This window comes from Amphiura filiformis, chromosome 1, assembly GCF_039555335.1.
Source record: "Amphiura filiformis chromosome 1, Afil_fr2py, whole genome shotgun sequence".
NCBI lineage: Eukaryota > Metazoa > Echinodermata > Ophiuroidea > Amphilepidida > Amphiuridae > Amphiura > Amphiura filiformis.
Window position 1 is genome coordinate 22,383,208 of NC_092628.1, and position 17,648 is coordinate 22,400,855.

Genomic DNA, 17,648 nt, shown 5'->3' on the forward strand with positions numbered 1-17,648 from the left:
ATAGCTATATAACCAACCCTGTGGTTAAGAGGCTAGGAAATAATTCTTAATATCTCATACCCTAGTTTGTATGCCTTTATCTAATCTTGCCCCACATGACAACTTACTATTTAGCCCTTAAACCCAGCAAAGAGTCTGCTCAGTGTAGGAATTTTTTAGCCTTTTTGATGTTTGTAATTGGCTTAAGTGATAAGGCATCTTGCATACATGTACAATTTTCTTCGTAGTTATAGCAAAATGTGATTCCTGTAGGTGGCTTAATAAAAATTCCTTTAAAAAGGAATGGGGCGCCAAACGTGAGCTTGGTCGTGATGTGGTGAATTCCATGGTGTTTAGATTTGGTATTATTATCTCTTGCAAACCCTGTGACACCTCATTATAGAAATCAGACCTGTCGATAGGTTGTAAGAGGGGATAGGCTTTTCCAGGCACGAATTTGGCCATAAAGTTTTGCTACTTTGCAATGCAATAAAAACCCTAAATGCAAAATGAGATCCTGTAGGTGGCTTAAAAAACTAAATGCAAAATGAGGTTTTTAAAAAATATTGTTTTTCAAAGTCAAGACGCAGGTATCATTATTAAGCCTCATATCACTTATTTATTGTCGAATAAGTGCAGAGTAGGTTAGATACCCGGGTTAGATATGAATATTAAATGTTAGACCAAAGTAGCTCAAAGTACATGTATTATACACCTGATCCGTGACAAATTCTTGTTTTAATTGTGCAAGTATTACTTGTTCGATTTGATTACCTAGCTGGGGGGTTTACACCCCCCACCCCAGTTAGGTATTCTAATGCTATCCGATTCTGCTTCTTTCTGGCAACAAACTTCAAAATGCTCTACATGTTACGCCCTACAATTACGTAACTTGCACACATGTATCGGCTAAATCCAGTACCCATCGCCAATGACATCACTTGTACATGCATCAGCTATACCCAGTGCCCATAACTTGTAAACAAAATTGAAGTCAAAGGTCATTAAAGGAGCATTTCTGGTATTTAACCAAATACCTTTAAAATGCTTCTTCTACCACATAGCACTGACGTCACTTGCACATATGCATCGGCTTTACCCAGTTGCTATAACTCGTACACAGAATTGGGGTCAAAGGTCATTAAGGGGGAAAATCTTACAATTGTATTATCTGGACATCTATAAGGGGTATGTGGCTCAAACTTAGTGACAACAAATCTCGTAACCAGGGGAACATTTTGCAGGGGTCGTGTCAAAGGTCAGATTTTAGAAATGCAATTTCTGGACATCTGATAGTGGTACAGAGCTCAAACTCGGTGAACACAAACGTAATGGCCAGGGGAATATGTTGGAACACATTGCAGGGGCCAAATCAAATGTTATCAGGGGTCAAATCTTATAATTTCATTTTCTGGACATCTATAAGGGGTATGGGGCTCAAACTCTGTGACAACAAATCTCTTGACCAGTCGAACATTTTGCAGGGGTCAGGTCAAAGGTCACACAGAGGTCAAATTTTAGAAATGCATTTTCTGGACATCTGTAAGGGTATAGGGCTCAAACTTAATGTTTTGCATAACTTTTATTTTGCATAAAGAAACACCACGTGATGTGGGTTGTAAGGGTGCATACTACCAAATTACTGTCCCTCATCATTTATTAGACATTAGGATAATCATCCCTGAAAACAGAAACATACAGTCATGCAGCGTACACTTAAGTGTGAAACATGTGTTTGAGCCTGAGGTATACTTTGATGTAATATTTTGATGTCTTTTAATTAATGTAAAAATTGCTCAATTTGGCCTTAGGGCCACGATGCTTTTTCTAATAAAATGAAATGAAATGAAATGAACTAGTCTCAGGTTTGAACAAGAACACTAATTTATGCAGGATACACCCCATGCAGCCTACGCCTATACGGTAGGTCTGACTATTTACCGTTATCTTCTACCTGACCAGCATGCAAATCCCTCAGAATTTAGACAACCGCAGGTCAAGGCCGTGGCCGTGTATGTGTTGTTCGGTATCCGGCCGGCCGCTTTAGGGCCCGGGGGTCACTCCCATTGTGGCCTGTACACCATCCGCGATAATGAAAACGCGTAAAAAAGGTAGTTTTTCGTGGGTAAGCACGAAATGCGCATAACCGTTTAGGGTGTCAAAAACAAAAAAAAAAAAAAAAAGGGTAGCAAAATTGCAATTGCTAATACGCTGAAATGAAATTTAGGGTATGAAATTTGATACAATGAATAAAATCCCTGTTTAGGGTATGAAAACACCTGTTTAGGGTATTGTTTTAGCCAAAGGTTAAATCCTTGTTTAGGGTGCTTTTCAAAAGTTGATTATCGCGGATGGTGTATAGGCCACAATGGGAGTGACCCCCGGCTTTAGGGGCAGAATGGATACGGTGACTGTTCTAATTCTCTACTTTCAAAGAATAATTTATATTATATGCAGCCTAATACTTTAGGATTGTGGAGACAGATATTGCTAATTCATTTGTATGATCCGCTATATTTTGCCTTTTAAAATTTAAAGTTACCAATCATTGTGATATGCGCCCTTATTCACAAACACGAACTGCACGGGGTTTCCCAGCAAAGCTTGTATTTTTTCATAGTTACCGTAAAGTATGTAGTTTTGCGTATGCAAAACTACATATTTTGCCGAAGTATGTAATTTTGCATATATGCAAAACTACATGCTTTTGGAAAGTATGTAATTTTGCATATGCAAAATATCATATTTTGCAAAGGTATGTGGTTTTGCACGCAGCACCGGGATAAAGTCCACTTTTAAAAAAAAAGCCTGAATAAACCTGAAAACAGCGTGAAAATGACCAGAATGACTATAAAACGTGCTGGTAATAAAAGAAATTGCGTAAATATGGACAACAAAAAAGCCAGAATTCAGGCCGGAAAGCCTGACATCTTGCATCCCTGGCTTATTATATAGGTCGATCTTTTATTAAACTTTGAGGTGAGGAGTGAGGACACATTTTGTGTTCCTGTCCAGGAGCACATGTTGAAGGGTATTAAACGGGGTACGACACACCAGCCCACCCTTGACAAAAGGGTCGAAATAATTAGAAAGAAGAAATGATAAAACTGCTTTAACAATTCAACATTTTGTGGGGTGATATCACATAAAAGTTACGCCTGAACTAAACATTAATTGTCAAAATAACAAATAATTAATAAAAAAACAGGTTTTGAAGGTTACACAATCTATCCTCGGAGTTGAAAACCATTTTATTTCTTGTTTCATGACACATAGAAACAGATCAATATAGAAATGGCACGATTACAGTAATAATATATACTCGTACATAGGCCTATTCTCTATAATACAAAACTAACAATAAGGGCTCATATTGAAATACCCTACCACGTTTTCACACAGAAAGAAGTCAGGATTCCCCTCGCTAAGCGCGCGCCTCAGGAAAGCTCGGTCATAAAACGGATGGATTATAATGCATCAGTGATACACCCTGCCCAGGATTTTAACAAAAGAAGGCTAGCATAGGAAAGCTGCAGGATGGCGCACACCTTCCTGTGTAAGGGAATTTCAATATGAGCCCTAACATACCTTATTTAGTTTAGAATTCTATATAATTATACAGTACTGATTTTATGCATTGCTTACGATTCAATTAACCTGCCATGCTGTGAGAACATTACTCATATAACATATTCATACATGTAAGTAAATACAATTACCATGATTACTGATTAGGGACTGTACCACATTTTTTGTGAAACAATAAGCTTCATACTTTCATACTGAAATGGATTTCCTTTTTAAAATGTTGATGGTTATGCGCCATGAATTGGGGTATAGGAACGGGTGGATACTTAAAATTTTCATCTCTTTTCTTTTCCATCCTGAATTACAATTATTTGGGTGCATGCTTATTTGTCTGATTTTGAGCGGCGTTTTGTGCCCAATTAATGGCACAGACCTCATGCTTGTACTATCGGGGGGTCAGGGGGAGGAGGCACTTCAATATGAAATGGATATAGGTGTAGGGCTGGCACTTTCGCAGTAAGGGGCATTCGGTGAGCATGAGTGAGAGCATGATTTTTGGCATTCGGTGAGAGCAAAATGTATGAAATATGGGGTCATTGGGTGAGAACATTTAAAAAAATCTTTGGGTGAGGGTGAGAGCCAAAACAGCGCCACAGAAACCTCAAACATCGAATTTCTAGTTCTAAATGGCTTCAAATGTTTTTTAAAACAAAATCAGTGATAAATGAAAGTTGCTGTTCAAATTGACAAATGTCTTTGGGTGACAGATCAAATGGAAAAATAGGGGGTCTTTGGGTGACAGAACATGTGTTCGCAAAAAATATGGGGTCTTTGGGCGACAGCGAAGCTGAAAAGGGGGGTCTTAACAGCCCTACGTACATGTCACCTCCAAAGTGGGAGTGCCCCCCCCCCTGGCACAAGGTCCAGTATCTGCAAATATAACTCATTTTGAGATAGAAACAATTCTTAAATTTTGAGCAGATGGGACATTGTGGCTCTGAGCATTCAAGACTTTCCTGCATAGCATACATATTCCATGGCAAAATTTACAGATATGGCCAATGATGGCCTTGTAGCACTATACAAATGACTACATTTTTCATTTTGTATGAGAGGACTCCAATTTTAATATTCATCTAGTTTTAATTTTGAATACAAAAATCAGAGCAGATTAACCTTGTGGCCAAAATGTTCCCAGAATTATTTTGGTACCAAAATCTCAATTTCTCCAAAACTTGATACATATACAGGAACTTCTCAGCCCTAATTTAGGCCACCTCAATTAAATCTTGAGTCTTAAAGCTTGTCTGAAATTGAATAATTCACTTTGGATTAAAACTTTCAATGGCTGTAATTGCATTTACTTACATTGTACAATTATTAGTAGCCATTGTTTTGCATGGAAAATGTCAGAAAAAAGTACATAATATAATACATTATGACCCTTCAAACAGGGCACTATATAATAACATCAAACTACAGTAATAATATAATATATCTTTGTTTTGTATTTAAATATTATATATTCAGGTCTCAATCTTATCTTTTTCTTCAAATATAATAGACATTAAAATGCTAATCATGGTTGATAACATTTACAATTCTTCATGTACTTGAAATTTGGTTAAAGGATGTTTTCGGCAATCACAACATTATGCCTTAATTTTCTAACATAATAAGGCATAAAGTTGTGATTGCCGGAGTCATCCTTTAAGACTTCACTTAATTAGAACTTAGATAAGCTCTACTTGTAAACCAGGTTTAAGTGATTCTAGTTTTGAAACATCATCCCCAGTATAATCTGCATCTTTACTCAGCTTGAGACACTCAAGCTTCACACTTGGTGTGACTGTCAAAAAGTTAATCACACCTTGCTTGCCAATACTGCACGACACTAAATTGACATGGGTAAGCTTCTTCAAAATGGATAGCGATCCCAGGCCTACATCTGTGATTCTTGAACAATTTTCCAAGATAATGACTTTCAAACTTGTCCAGCGCGTGCCAATGTGATGCAAGCATTGGTCATTGATATCACAACCATCAAAATATGCTTCTTCAATTTGAGATAAACTTTGGCATATTGCACTAACCCCTGATTCCCCTATTCTATAACATCCGCTAAGGTTGATTGACTTAAGTTTAGGGAGTTTAGTCAAGTCTTTCAGAGTTGCATCGGATGTTCGAGTTGTTCCACACAAACTGAGCTTTTCCACAGTTTTCAACAAACCCTTATCCACTGCTGGTTTTAACCAGTCGACGCTGATCAAACATTTGTGAAGTGTGAGTTGCTTCAATGCTGCAGGGAGTAATGAGGAATTAATAGTGATCAAGTTTGCTTTGGTTACAAACAGCTCCCTTAAGTTTGGACATCTGCTTTTGATATCAGTAAGTACCGCATTTGATATGCATTCAGTGGATTTGATGGACTCGGTAAAGCCATGAAGACGGAGTGAAAGAAGCATATCAGTGTAGTATGCTCTAACAAGCTTCCAAATGCTCCTTAGATCTACCTTGAATGGGGTAAGATCAATGTGCTTCCACAGAGATTTCTGGTGAATGAGACTATTCCATCTTCTACATACTCTGAAAAAAAGTGAAAAGGAAACAAAAGAGGAACTGAAATTACAAATTTGTCAAATTGTCAATACCTTACCTTGTACATGAGATTATTAAGATGAAGGTACCATGTCCATGGGGGTAGTGGTACTAAATTAAAAAAAAAAACATATTTGGATGGTGGGTCATGGGTGTAATTTTCTCACCCAGACACTAACAAACACTTCAGCATGTGGACTTCATTCAGTAAACTTGACAAACGTACTTTACTGTGTATCCTTGCCTAACAACCTTTAATACTCTATGGGTGGGGTGGGCAGGGGCGTGCCTCGGCCATGATAAAAGTAGGGGGCATTCAGGGAAAATGTACATTTACATTGGGGTCATTGTTTCAATGGGGTCATTCAGTCATTCATTTGGTAAGAATTTTTTTTTAATGGGGCCATTAGGGTAATAAACTGTAAAATAAGGGTCATTGGGTACAAAATTGCCAAAAGGGGGTCATTGGGTACAAACACATAAAAACACTTTTAAAATAAGTGCCAAACTGGAAAAAAAGGAAAGCAACTGGCTTTTAGCAGGTATTTGAGAAACCCATTATTTCTTAAGAAGAACTCAAATTGTGAGACATTGGGTATGATACTTGACATTTTGAAATAAAAAGGTGGGTCATTGGGTAGCAAGAAATAGGAAAAAGGGGGTTGTTGAGTACCTGAATTTTTTTAAAGGGAGTCAGTGGGTTATAGGTAGACCAGTTACACAAAAAGGGGTCATTGGGTACAAGTCGGTTTGAAAAAGGGGGTCTATCCCGAGGCACAATGTTGCATATCCGTTATAAGTGCCCCAGACTCTATGGGTAGGTATTGTGGGTGATTGTTTAGTTGCCAGTTAGATATTTGTATTATACTGAGATAATAACTAAACCCCAGGAACTAAACATGTTATTGTTAAGGGGTCATTCCATGTCAGATCATCCAATGGCTGCAGTCCAGCTTGACTCCCTTGGATTTTCTTCAAACATTTTTCTTGCCCTTTGATATTGGAAATTTTCCAACTTCCCGAGGGCGCTACACAAAAAGTATGCATATTCCTCAACATTTATGGAATGCAAATGTCCTTTATCCATCTCAACAAGAAATTGAATTATTTCAACATGAAATAGCCATTTAGGTGGGGTCAAAGTTGCCTTTTGGTGGGGGAAAAATCTGATTTTGCCCATTTTTGCACAGTCACACCAACACCATTTACGCACACTTTTTGACCGAAATTGATGTTTAAATCCTGGTTTAAATTGGATCACACTTAGTTGATAAAAACAGAATATGTGTCTATGCTAGCTTTAAAAAGGAAGAAGGGGCCCCAAAGTTAGCAATATAGAAATTAGTCAATTTCTGCACAAAATATAGACCCCCCATGCCAACTTTGGAGGCTCTCACAAGAAAATGAAATAACGTACAGATCTCATACTTCGGATTTTTCCTTTTTGACCAAATTCTGGTTTTTTTTACACAATTGTTATGTATTTTATAAACTAACATACCCTGCAAAAATCAAGACTTGTAAGTTGAGGCGCGCTAAATCCGAGATTTTGAATAAACCGCACTTTTCCGCAGGAACCATCGTTTTACGATGGAAATATCATGAATATTAGTCGAATGCGTACACAATATGCATAACACAGTACGTACATGACATGGCGTGCGGGCAGTTGTGACATATTAAATTGCGACATGATATGCGCTGCTGGTATTACCGTAACCACTCGGGTATAAGCCCACCCCCCTAGGTGGCAGATTTCACTTCAAAAATGGGGGTGGGCTTATAACCGGGGAAGGGCTAGTGCTTGAATTGAATTTAAAAATAAGAACAATCACCCCCATTTGTATACTATGTATGCCCAATGTACCAGTAATTTCTATCTTCTATGTCAATTTCTTAAAATTATAAGTGTGGAATGTTAATTATCAACTGATATTTTTTATATTTGTTATTAAATATGAGAGCAAAGCATTGATTTGATTTTTAAAAGAACCTGGCCAAAATTTAGTACTGGGCTTATACCTGAGTGCAACCTTGTTCCCAGATTGTTTTGAAAAATAGGGGTGGGCCCGGGGTGGGCTTATAGTCGAAGGTGGGCTTATTACCCGGTGGTTATGGTAAATAGTGATTTTCTTTGTATTGCCTCGTCTGTTTGGGCCCAAATAGAGGACATATCTGACAGTGAAAACTGACATTTTATACCAAAAAATACAATTCTATATGTTATAATTATATTTATGGCTTTATAAAGCCATATTATAAGGGGTGGTGCAATAATTATGTGTAGGGGAGATTGGGGTTAGTTGAAACATTTTTCACAAAATCGTCTTTTTAACGCAAACCGATTACTTTCAAGAAACACTAACCATATCAGAATAAAAATATACATACATGCTACAAATACAGACTTAAACTTTATTGGACCTGCTTATGATTATTCATATAATCCAATTTGAAAATTTGAAAAAAAGTGTTTCAACTAACCCCACCCCTGGGGTAAGTTGAAACATAGGGTGGGGTTAGTTGAAACACGGCTTGTAAAAATGTCAAAATAATTATTATTGTGTTGTTAGGGTTATCCTTCCCTTGAAGGCACCCTTTAACATACAATCAGTGTGAAAAAATGAATAAATAAATATGTGGGAGTGCGGGTCAATATGTTGGACACAAGGTGACGAGTGTCGCCATGGACCAAAATATGAGAAGCCTAAAATATTATAAAATGTACTTTCTGTGTGCACTTTTTGCTTGTATTATTGCTTTTTAACCATATTAAAGCAATATTGAAGATATGGTAAACCTGTTACAAATTTTTAAAAAGTCAAATTTTTAACCATATTTTTCTATGCGATTTTCACGTGTCAACTAACCCCACCTCAAAAGTTTCAACTAACCCCGATGCCTATTTTTTATATTTCAAAGTTCATTACACAAAATAAGAAATACCAGAAAACTTTTATTTAACATTATTCAAGGACTTACTAATCATAATAGTGCTTATGATACTCAAAAAATAATCCCCTGAATCTTCAAACAACATGGAGATAACGCATCTTTTCTGAGGGGGTATAAAAATTAGTCAGTAAGTCAAAAACAGATATTCCTTTCCCAAGCCAACACTGGTGGGGCATCAGTGCTGTTGCTAATTTGGTGGATGACCCTTACTAATACCTATTACTTAGGTGCCAGTATTTTACCAAATTAATTTTTTGTGTCAGAAAAAATACAATGTTTCAACTTACCCGCTGCTCCAACTAACCCCAATCTCCCCTACCCCCGGAGTGGTGAATTATAGGCCAAAGGGAGGGGCAAGCATTTTTTGGCAGGTCAAAAGGGGGTCAAGCGATTTTTGGCAGGTCGAAGGGGGGCAAGCAATTTTTGGCACAGATATTTTGGGTACCATTTTATATTACGCCCTAAAAAGTCGTGAGGAAAATGTTAGGAACACGCTCAAATATGCAAAATTTCCTGCTCGCTGCTCACATTATATGATAAGACAATTTAAGATTTTAAATTGGGTTCCCCAAAATCTTGCATGTGTAAGGGGGGGGGGGGCAAGGGTTTTTTGGCCCCTCAAAAGGGGGGGACAAAGGTTTTTGGCACGTCGAAAAGGGAAGGGGGCAAAGATTTTTGGCACGGCCAAAGGGGGGGCAAGCGATTTTGCAGACCATTTTGAGAATTCACCACCCCGGGGCGGGGTACACATAATTATTGCCCCACCCCTAACCAGGTGGTGGTCGCCGTGCATTCTCTAAATTCAATAAATTATTATCGTCAACCGTGTAATTGAATGGGATTATTTTGAAATTTTAAAATGCTTGAAATATGTTTAATAAACAATATAAATACAAGCTAAAACAGTTGGGGTTCGATAATGAACCCCACAAAACTAACCGAGTATATTGAAAATGCCATACGGCCGGCCGGTTTCACAAGTTGCCGGCTTGATCATGCCATTCGCAGCCTGATTATAACATTTGCTGAGGAGAACGCCCTCAAAAAAATTTTAAATTCAGGTTTTTACACGATTGTAAGGGGCTGTGCAATAATTATGAGCCCTGTGGAGGGTAAAATTGGGGGAAAGAAATTTTTGGGGAGGCGAGCCGAAAGGGGGGGGGGAAGCGATTTTTGGCAAGCCGAGAGGTGGGGGGAAAGTGATTTTTGGCACACATTCTTGGGACGCCTTTTTTAATAAAACGCTCTAAAAAGGCTTAGCAAAAACGTACAGAAACACTTATTATTGCACAGCCCCTAAATTGTACTTTAAGTCGATTATCTGCAAAAATCAAGACTTTAGGTGCTGTAGTTTTGTCAAAATTTTTAATAAACTGCCGGAACCGTTGTTTTATTATTACGACAGAAATATTAGTCGAACGCGTATGCGATGTCAACACAGTACTACGTACACCGGAGTAACATGCATTGGCGCTAGAGCCAAAATATTTAATTCTCGATCATGAAAGCCAACTTGGTACGCACTGTTATTTGCGTCGAGCGTACTACGCAAATACCGGCGCTTACGGCGCAATTTCCAGCTTTTGTTTTGAGAATTGGCCAATCGCACGGTCGTTGGCTGCTAGGCAAGGTCAAGGTTCGGTCATGCAGGTCGCGCGATCATGTTATTCTATGAAAAGTACTCCAGGGGTAGCGCTAACTTGCGCCATGGGGTCATTCTTGTAGGTTTTGGCGCACGAAATTATCATTTAGAGGTAGCTAGTAAAGGGTCATTTGAGCCCTTTGTTTTGGATCCATAGTTTCACAAAATTTCAAATATTTGACCCCTTGTTTAAAAACCTAGCGCTACCCCTGAAGTATTGCCCGGGGAATAGTTCAGTTTTTACATAATTCTTAAAAAGGAGGGCATAGCTAATTCAATGACTGCACTTTTAACCAATCAGATGACAGGAATCTATATGAGATATATCATGAGGTCAAATTTTGACTTTTTCTATTTCACGAGGTGTAGCCGAGTGAAATAGATCAGTCAAAATTTGACCAAATGATATATTTTTACTATTACACAAATATTGGCATGCAATATTGGTTTTATATCATGAATGATAGCACATGGTTTCTTTTCATGCCATGTGATAGTATACAAATATTAACTGTCTATGAGTGTGATGGTGAAATATAATCACGAGGTGAAAGATGGATTGTTCCATTCCACGAGCCGAACGGCGAGTGGAATGGAACAATCCATATTTCACCGAGTGATTATATTTCGACCATTACACGAATTTAAGGGATCTAAAATGAGCGTTTATTGCGTTTCGATAGTATTTTTTGTGGCACATGAGAGCACCTCAGACCTATCGAATTGTATTCTGAATACTGAAGCATGTCTTTCTGATATCAAATAATTTTCATTTTTGAAAATCACAATATAATACAAATTTTATGACAAATTATAAAATTTGATATTTTTCAATTTTGATATATAACAGTCCTCGGTAAATTATATAAATCTAATGATATATATTTTAAAGTGTATGTAGCAGGGAGGAAAAGTCGACGTCAATTGAAAATTTTGACCTTTCATATTGAAGATATGGATTTTTTTCCCAAAAAGACCTAATTTTTTTGGTGTTTTGGGAAAAAATCCATATCTTCAATACTGAAAGGTCAAAATTTTCAATTGATCGTCGGCTTTTCAACCCACCTACATACACTTTAAGTATAAATCATCAGATTTATTAAGTTTACTTCAAGTACTGTTAAATATCAAAAATATCAATTTTAATGATTTGCCATAAAATGTGTATTAAATTGCTAATTTCAAAAATTCAAAATTATTTGATATCAGAATGACATTCTTTGTATTCAGAATGCAATTCGATATGTCTGATGTGCTCTAATGTCCCAAAATAAATACTGTCCAAACGTTCATACCCCAGCCCTTAAGACAGTTAATATTTGTTTTATATCACTCATACATAAATTCTATTACTCAAAAATACTATTTAAGATAAGGAATACATTTTTTCATCAACATAACACTATATTTTGCCGTGACATAATTCACAATTTGCTGCCCACCCCATAACTAAAGTCGGCGAGTCTAAGAGTCAGCGCACGGCCTGGCGCAGGCGCACTACATGTACGCCACAGCAGCACTATGATGGTAAAGACTATCACACGGAGAGGGTGATAGTAAAAATGGCAAATGGTAATCATGCAACCAATGAACTGTCTAGAATTTATGTATGAGTGATATAATAAAAACTATCAAATGGCTAAAGTCACTGTGTAATCATGATCGTAATCTTGTTTGGCTTATTAAAAGGGGACATATCTGACAGTAAATGCTAACATTTTATTGAAAATGAATACTTATCTAATTTTAAAGAAATATTATAGAGATTATGCCTTATTTCATGTTCATATCATATGTCATGTACATTGTGTATGTTCATATTTATGATATTAAAATCATTGATCATGTTCATGTTGTTGATTGTAAATACTAATTCATAATTGTACTCACTGTGCAGTTCTACATTTGTCTTTGACATCCAAAAATGAGAAAATGTCCACTAAAACATTGTCGGCAAGAGAGTCTATTGTTAGTGCAGGACTAGTAATAGTCCCCTGATTCGCCATTGACCCTAAAATGCAGCAAATTCTAGGTTTTCAAACATGAAATTTTCCCGGAAGCAAGCAAATTTGGCGTCTGCTTCTCAACTTTGACCTGATATGCTAAAATCTAGAACAACTCAAAAATCTATTTCACCAACCCAAATCCTTAAAAAATTCACTCATTAAACCTTGAAGTTAATTGTATAGTAACGTTATTTTATGTGAAAATTGATTCGTTTTTTCTCTTAAAAATACAGTTAAAAGCTGAAATATGGGAATATTGAAATAAAAACTCAATACACACTTTTCACAATTTAGAAGCACATTTTAATCAACAGGTCAAAGGTCGTTGCACCTGGATCCGTGTAAACAACAGCGGTATTCAACACGTATTCAAGCTGAGACTATTATTCAAGTAGCTTTTTAGGCTTCGTAAAAATCATATAATTTTAGATTATTTCGTCCATGTTTGTGTCATTATGAGGAAAACTGTGTATATTGACATTTGAAGTAAGTGATGGTCGAATTAGTAGCTATTTTGGGTTCCGTAAAAATCATAATAATTTTAAATTATTTCGTGCATGTTTTGACATGATTTTATTATACAATCAATTATTAAAGGTCCGTAACCCGATCGACAGCATCATCCCCCCGATTTTTTTCATTGTTGATTAGGTTTTGCTATCACATAATAGATACTATTTTTCTCATTACTATCCTGAAATTTGACGCTCCAAGTCGATGTATTTCGGAGAAATCATGAAACACATCGGTTTTTACAGTAATACAGTAGGTATCCCAGGTGAATTCAAATTTGCCATCAAACTGCATCATTTTATATATCAAATTAAAGCCCTTGAGTAAACAAAGCCAAAACTGAAAACCATTTTTTCATAGCACTTTCCGTAGCAAAGTTACATCTTGTCAAAGATTGACTTTCATCAAAAAGTTTCAGCTAGCAAAATTCCCCAAAACGGCATTTCGGGGTGTTTCTAGATCTTAGTCTCATTATGATAGCAGCTTTTTTTTAATGGAAATGCTATCCAAATCCCTCTAAAATTCCATGTGCGGGTGACTTATCACCATAAAATATCATATATTTGGGTCAAGTGAAGTATAGAAAACATATTTATGTAGGTTTCTTTCTTCGGGCACTTGTTTTAAATTTCTATGTAAAAATGCATTGACATTGTCGGCGAATTTGTTTTGACTGACTAGCAAATGTGTTAACTAAGGTTTGCCTGGGTTACCTAAATACAGGTTACCAGTTGTTCGCATTTTACACGACACGGGAGTTTTGGGTAGTCATAGAATGAAATCGGAATAGATTCGGAAGACTTCACCCCAGTACCAATTAGTCCACAAAAATACATCAAATCGGCCCCCTAATGTCAAACTATAGATGGCGCTATAATGATATAAAACAAAAAACAAAAATAAAGAAATACATAAGAGGCGAAATAAATAAGGAAACATGACCTATATTGTCAAGCATGATACGAGGAATATGAAAAAAATTATGAGAGCACCTCCCCCCATTAAAAAAAATTAGTTAAAAAAATAAAACAAAGAAAAATCATAAATATGTGAAAATGTGCATTATATAGCTAAAAATAAAGAAATAATTAAGCGATGTAAATACAGCATGGGCTATCTTGTCAAGAATGATAATGAGCGCAGTGATATGTAATGTTTTTTAAGATTAATCAGTATTGAAACGGATGTGCCTTGGCCTACAAATACAGATATGGACTAAATATGGTAGCGTGAAAGTCCCAAAGGATCGATGTGAAATATAGGCCTAAATGTCAGGATCATGAATAGCATAAATACCTGGTCGTCGTTGATTATGAAATGGTTGTAAGATTGATTGTGATTTGCCACGGATTGTGAATTGATTAATTTAAGTAACTTAATTAAAGAAATGAGATCAATAAAGGTGACTCATGACAACATATAAAATTATCAATATTATATTGTACTGGTTTCCCAGCATAAACTGTAAGCTTCACAATGCACAACAATATATTCAATATTCACGTATCAAGTTTACAACTCCAATCTAATCACTGAAATTATCAGTAAAATAACGACATTATTCAATCACTAAAATCAGTCACTTCATCCTGTAAAAGTCACGAGTGCATCGGCATAAAAGCTTAAATCATCGTGGGTTTGTTTACAAATAAACAGCTGATTGCTGTAATTTCCCACGCTCAAATTGATGACGAAATTTAGAGTATCGGACTCTATCGCCGATCTCTCAAATACATTTATTATATTATTTATTTATTAAAAGGCCGATTTATTGATTAGAAAATCGTGACAATTAATGAGATGAATTAACTAAAGAAATTAATGATTTATGTTTTATCGATGATGCATATTTTATTTATCTGACTGAAGTTAAAATAGAAAAGCCAAAAACCTGATCACGCCATATAGCGAGAACTCACTCGGAATTAATCCGCGCTTACTGAGTCTCCGTGATCCAAAAGTATACTGAAATTTATAAGTAAATTAAAAGCACATTTCTAGTCAGATATTATTAAATACTTAATCATTACTTAATTATTACAACACTACATAGCTGATCCTAAAAGGATCAGCGAGTCTATCAGAATGTCCGAGTGCCAAGTGTGAGTTGCAAGACATGAAAAACACGCCCACCCGGTACAAAGCCTGGGCATAACTCAGCCGCTCCAAGATACACAAACGGCATTTCTTTTCTATATCGCGCAAGTAATTAGGTCGCGCTATTTATGCGTCGCCATGCGCCTGCAAAGCAAGCACGCGATACCTAAGCAAATGAAATAAAGATTGAAATGAAAAGATTATAAAATATGATAAAAATATGATTAGTGCTGCCGAAGTTTAAATGATGGTTTTCAATATTAAAAATAGTAGGCCTACTGAGGTGCCTACTGGGGGTTCCGTTACATTACCCCCTTCTAAGAAAACATTTTGTCCCCAAAATACGAGGTAATATTGAAAAGATATATACATAATAAAAAGAATACATAAATAAACACCAGTTTTCAGACTGTAGATCTACTGCCACATCCACTATACAAAACCAAGTCCTACATCACAATTACCAGTAATGCCATTCCTGGGCAAAGGAATCCACCATCATCCAATCCCATCTCAGGAATCAGGACTATTTACGGACATCCAACATCATAATGTCACTGGATAGCAAATCTACAGTCATCTCCTGGTTCATCGTAAATTACATTGACATTCAGATATTTTTAAGCTTACTAAAAAAAAATAAAACAACAGTATGAAAAGTCATGAAGAACGAGAGTTAATCAGTGCTTACGTTAACTTCCTGGTTAACAATTGCCTCAGTTGAATTGCGTTAAATGCACACGAGAACTGTATCCAGAATTATGAAATACACAGATGATTGAAACAATAACAAAACAGTTCATGCACAAATTATTTCCAATGTTTACATCATGCACGCAAAATGTTTGAGCTGCTACTGACAGCCCGTATCCCATAAGCAGGAACTACTTTCGGCGCGTTTTTAAAATTTACAAAATTGAGCAGCCAAAATAATGGATTCTGGTACGAATTCTGATTCTTATATCCACATAAGCACATTTTTAAACGTTTTTGTAAAGACAAATAATAATTGAAAGAATTATCCCTTTTATGTTGAGGAATAAAACATACTTTAAACATGTGAGATAAATTTATCTCCAGAAACATTCAATTTGCGCTATTTACCTTGGAAAAACAAACATGTACAGTTGTAAACATGTACACACATGTGCATCAGCATGAAGAGTTCGTCGAACACGTACATGTCATTTCATTCATTGAATCAGCTGTTCGCCAAACAATAATATTTGAAAATCGATAATGAACTGTCAAAACAGTTGTACGATATTTACAATAAAAATGTACCAACTGTTCAATGTGGTGAGCAGTTAAATTTTCTATCAACACTTGTATGGTTGATGTTCACCAATAATAATTTAAAGATTTCCAGCAATGTTTTAGCCATGGCCAGGAATATAAACAACAGAAAATGTGAAATTTTCAACACTGCTTGATAACGTCCATCCATGTCTTTAGACTCTGTGGATTTATATTATAATGTCTCTCTATATAAAAGTTGACTGACTACAGAATGATATTTTAACATGGTGAAACATTGAAGACTGAAAGGTAAAGTGGTGACAAATTAATGCAATTTTTATGCAGACATGTAATTTATAATAAACATACAAATTCATTTCATTAAACAATATAAAAAGGTTTATCCATCCTTCCTGGTTGACGATGTCTGCAGTGTCACTGTGTCAGGCTGTGTCCAATCTTGAACTTCCATCTTCAGGTAGGAACTGTATTCTGGAACACTTGCATTGGAGTTGTAATCTTCTTCGTCAATCTTGCCCAATGAATGTCTTTGACTTCGTTGTTGTCTTTGTTGCCACTCCGATGCACTTCTATCAGGAATCACACAACACAAGAAGAAATTATTTAAGTTCACATGTTCATGAGTTCTGCAAATGATAAATTGTTCTTGGTAGTTTCCTCTTCTGCTTGTAGTTGTAGTGCATGGCTTGTAGGTGCTGTTATTTAGAGTTCTCAGTTTTTGAGGTTTCCACAGTAATTTTAAAATGTCTGTGAAAATGTCTGTGAGAATGAGTCGTAGAACAGCCTGCTTTCAAACTTCGCTTCATAGATTGAGTCGGTAGAACTGGTCGAACATCCATCTGGAAACATCACACCATCGTTGTCGCCTGGTAGTTTTAAACATCTGATGCCAGTGAGGTGCCACATGAATGTCGAAAGTAATTTTGGTTTGTTACTTTCTGTATTCTATGACAATTTCTGAGGGTTTTATGTCTGCTGTAGTGTTAGATTAGAGAGTTCTTGACTCTCTTGATGAGTCAGCGGACACCTCAAATTTCAGTTTAGTCTGCTCAATCGTATGCGTCGTTGTG

At 36.3% G+C, this 17,648-nt stretch overlaps 2 protein-coding genes across 2 annotated transcripts in view; one reads left to right on the forward strand and one right to left on the reverse strand.

Moving 5' to 3' along the window:
- Window positions 1–4,122: 4,122 nt before the first annotated feature.
- On the reverse strand, window positions 4,123–12,785 carry LOC140170252 (F-box/LRR-repeat protein 12-like). Its single transcript, XM_072193645.1, has 2 exons — window positions 12,593–12,785; window positions 4,123–6,093 (listed from the first exon to the last, which is right to left on the reverse strand). Exons 1-2 carry the CDS (start codon window positions 12,706–12,708, stop codon window positions 5,241–5,243), a joined length of 969 nt encoding a protein of 322 aa, XP_072049746.1. The 5' UTR covers window positions 12,709–12,785; the 3' UTR covers window positions 4,123–5,240.
- Window positions 12,786–13,092: 307 nt separating this feature from the next.
- The window catches only part of LOC140170346 (ubiquitin-conjugating enzyme E2 U-like), a 30,225-nt gene continuing 25,669 nt past the window's right edge, over window positions 13,093–17,648 (forward strand). The window contains exon 1 of the mRNA XM_072193746.1: window positions 13,093–13,194. The gene's annotated coding sequence lies outside the window, so the exon portion shown is untranslated. The remainder of the gene's footprint in view (window positions 13,195–17,648) is intronic.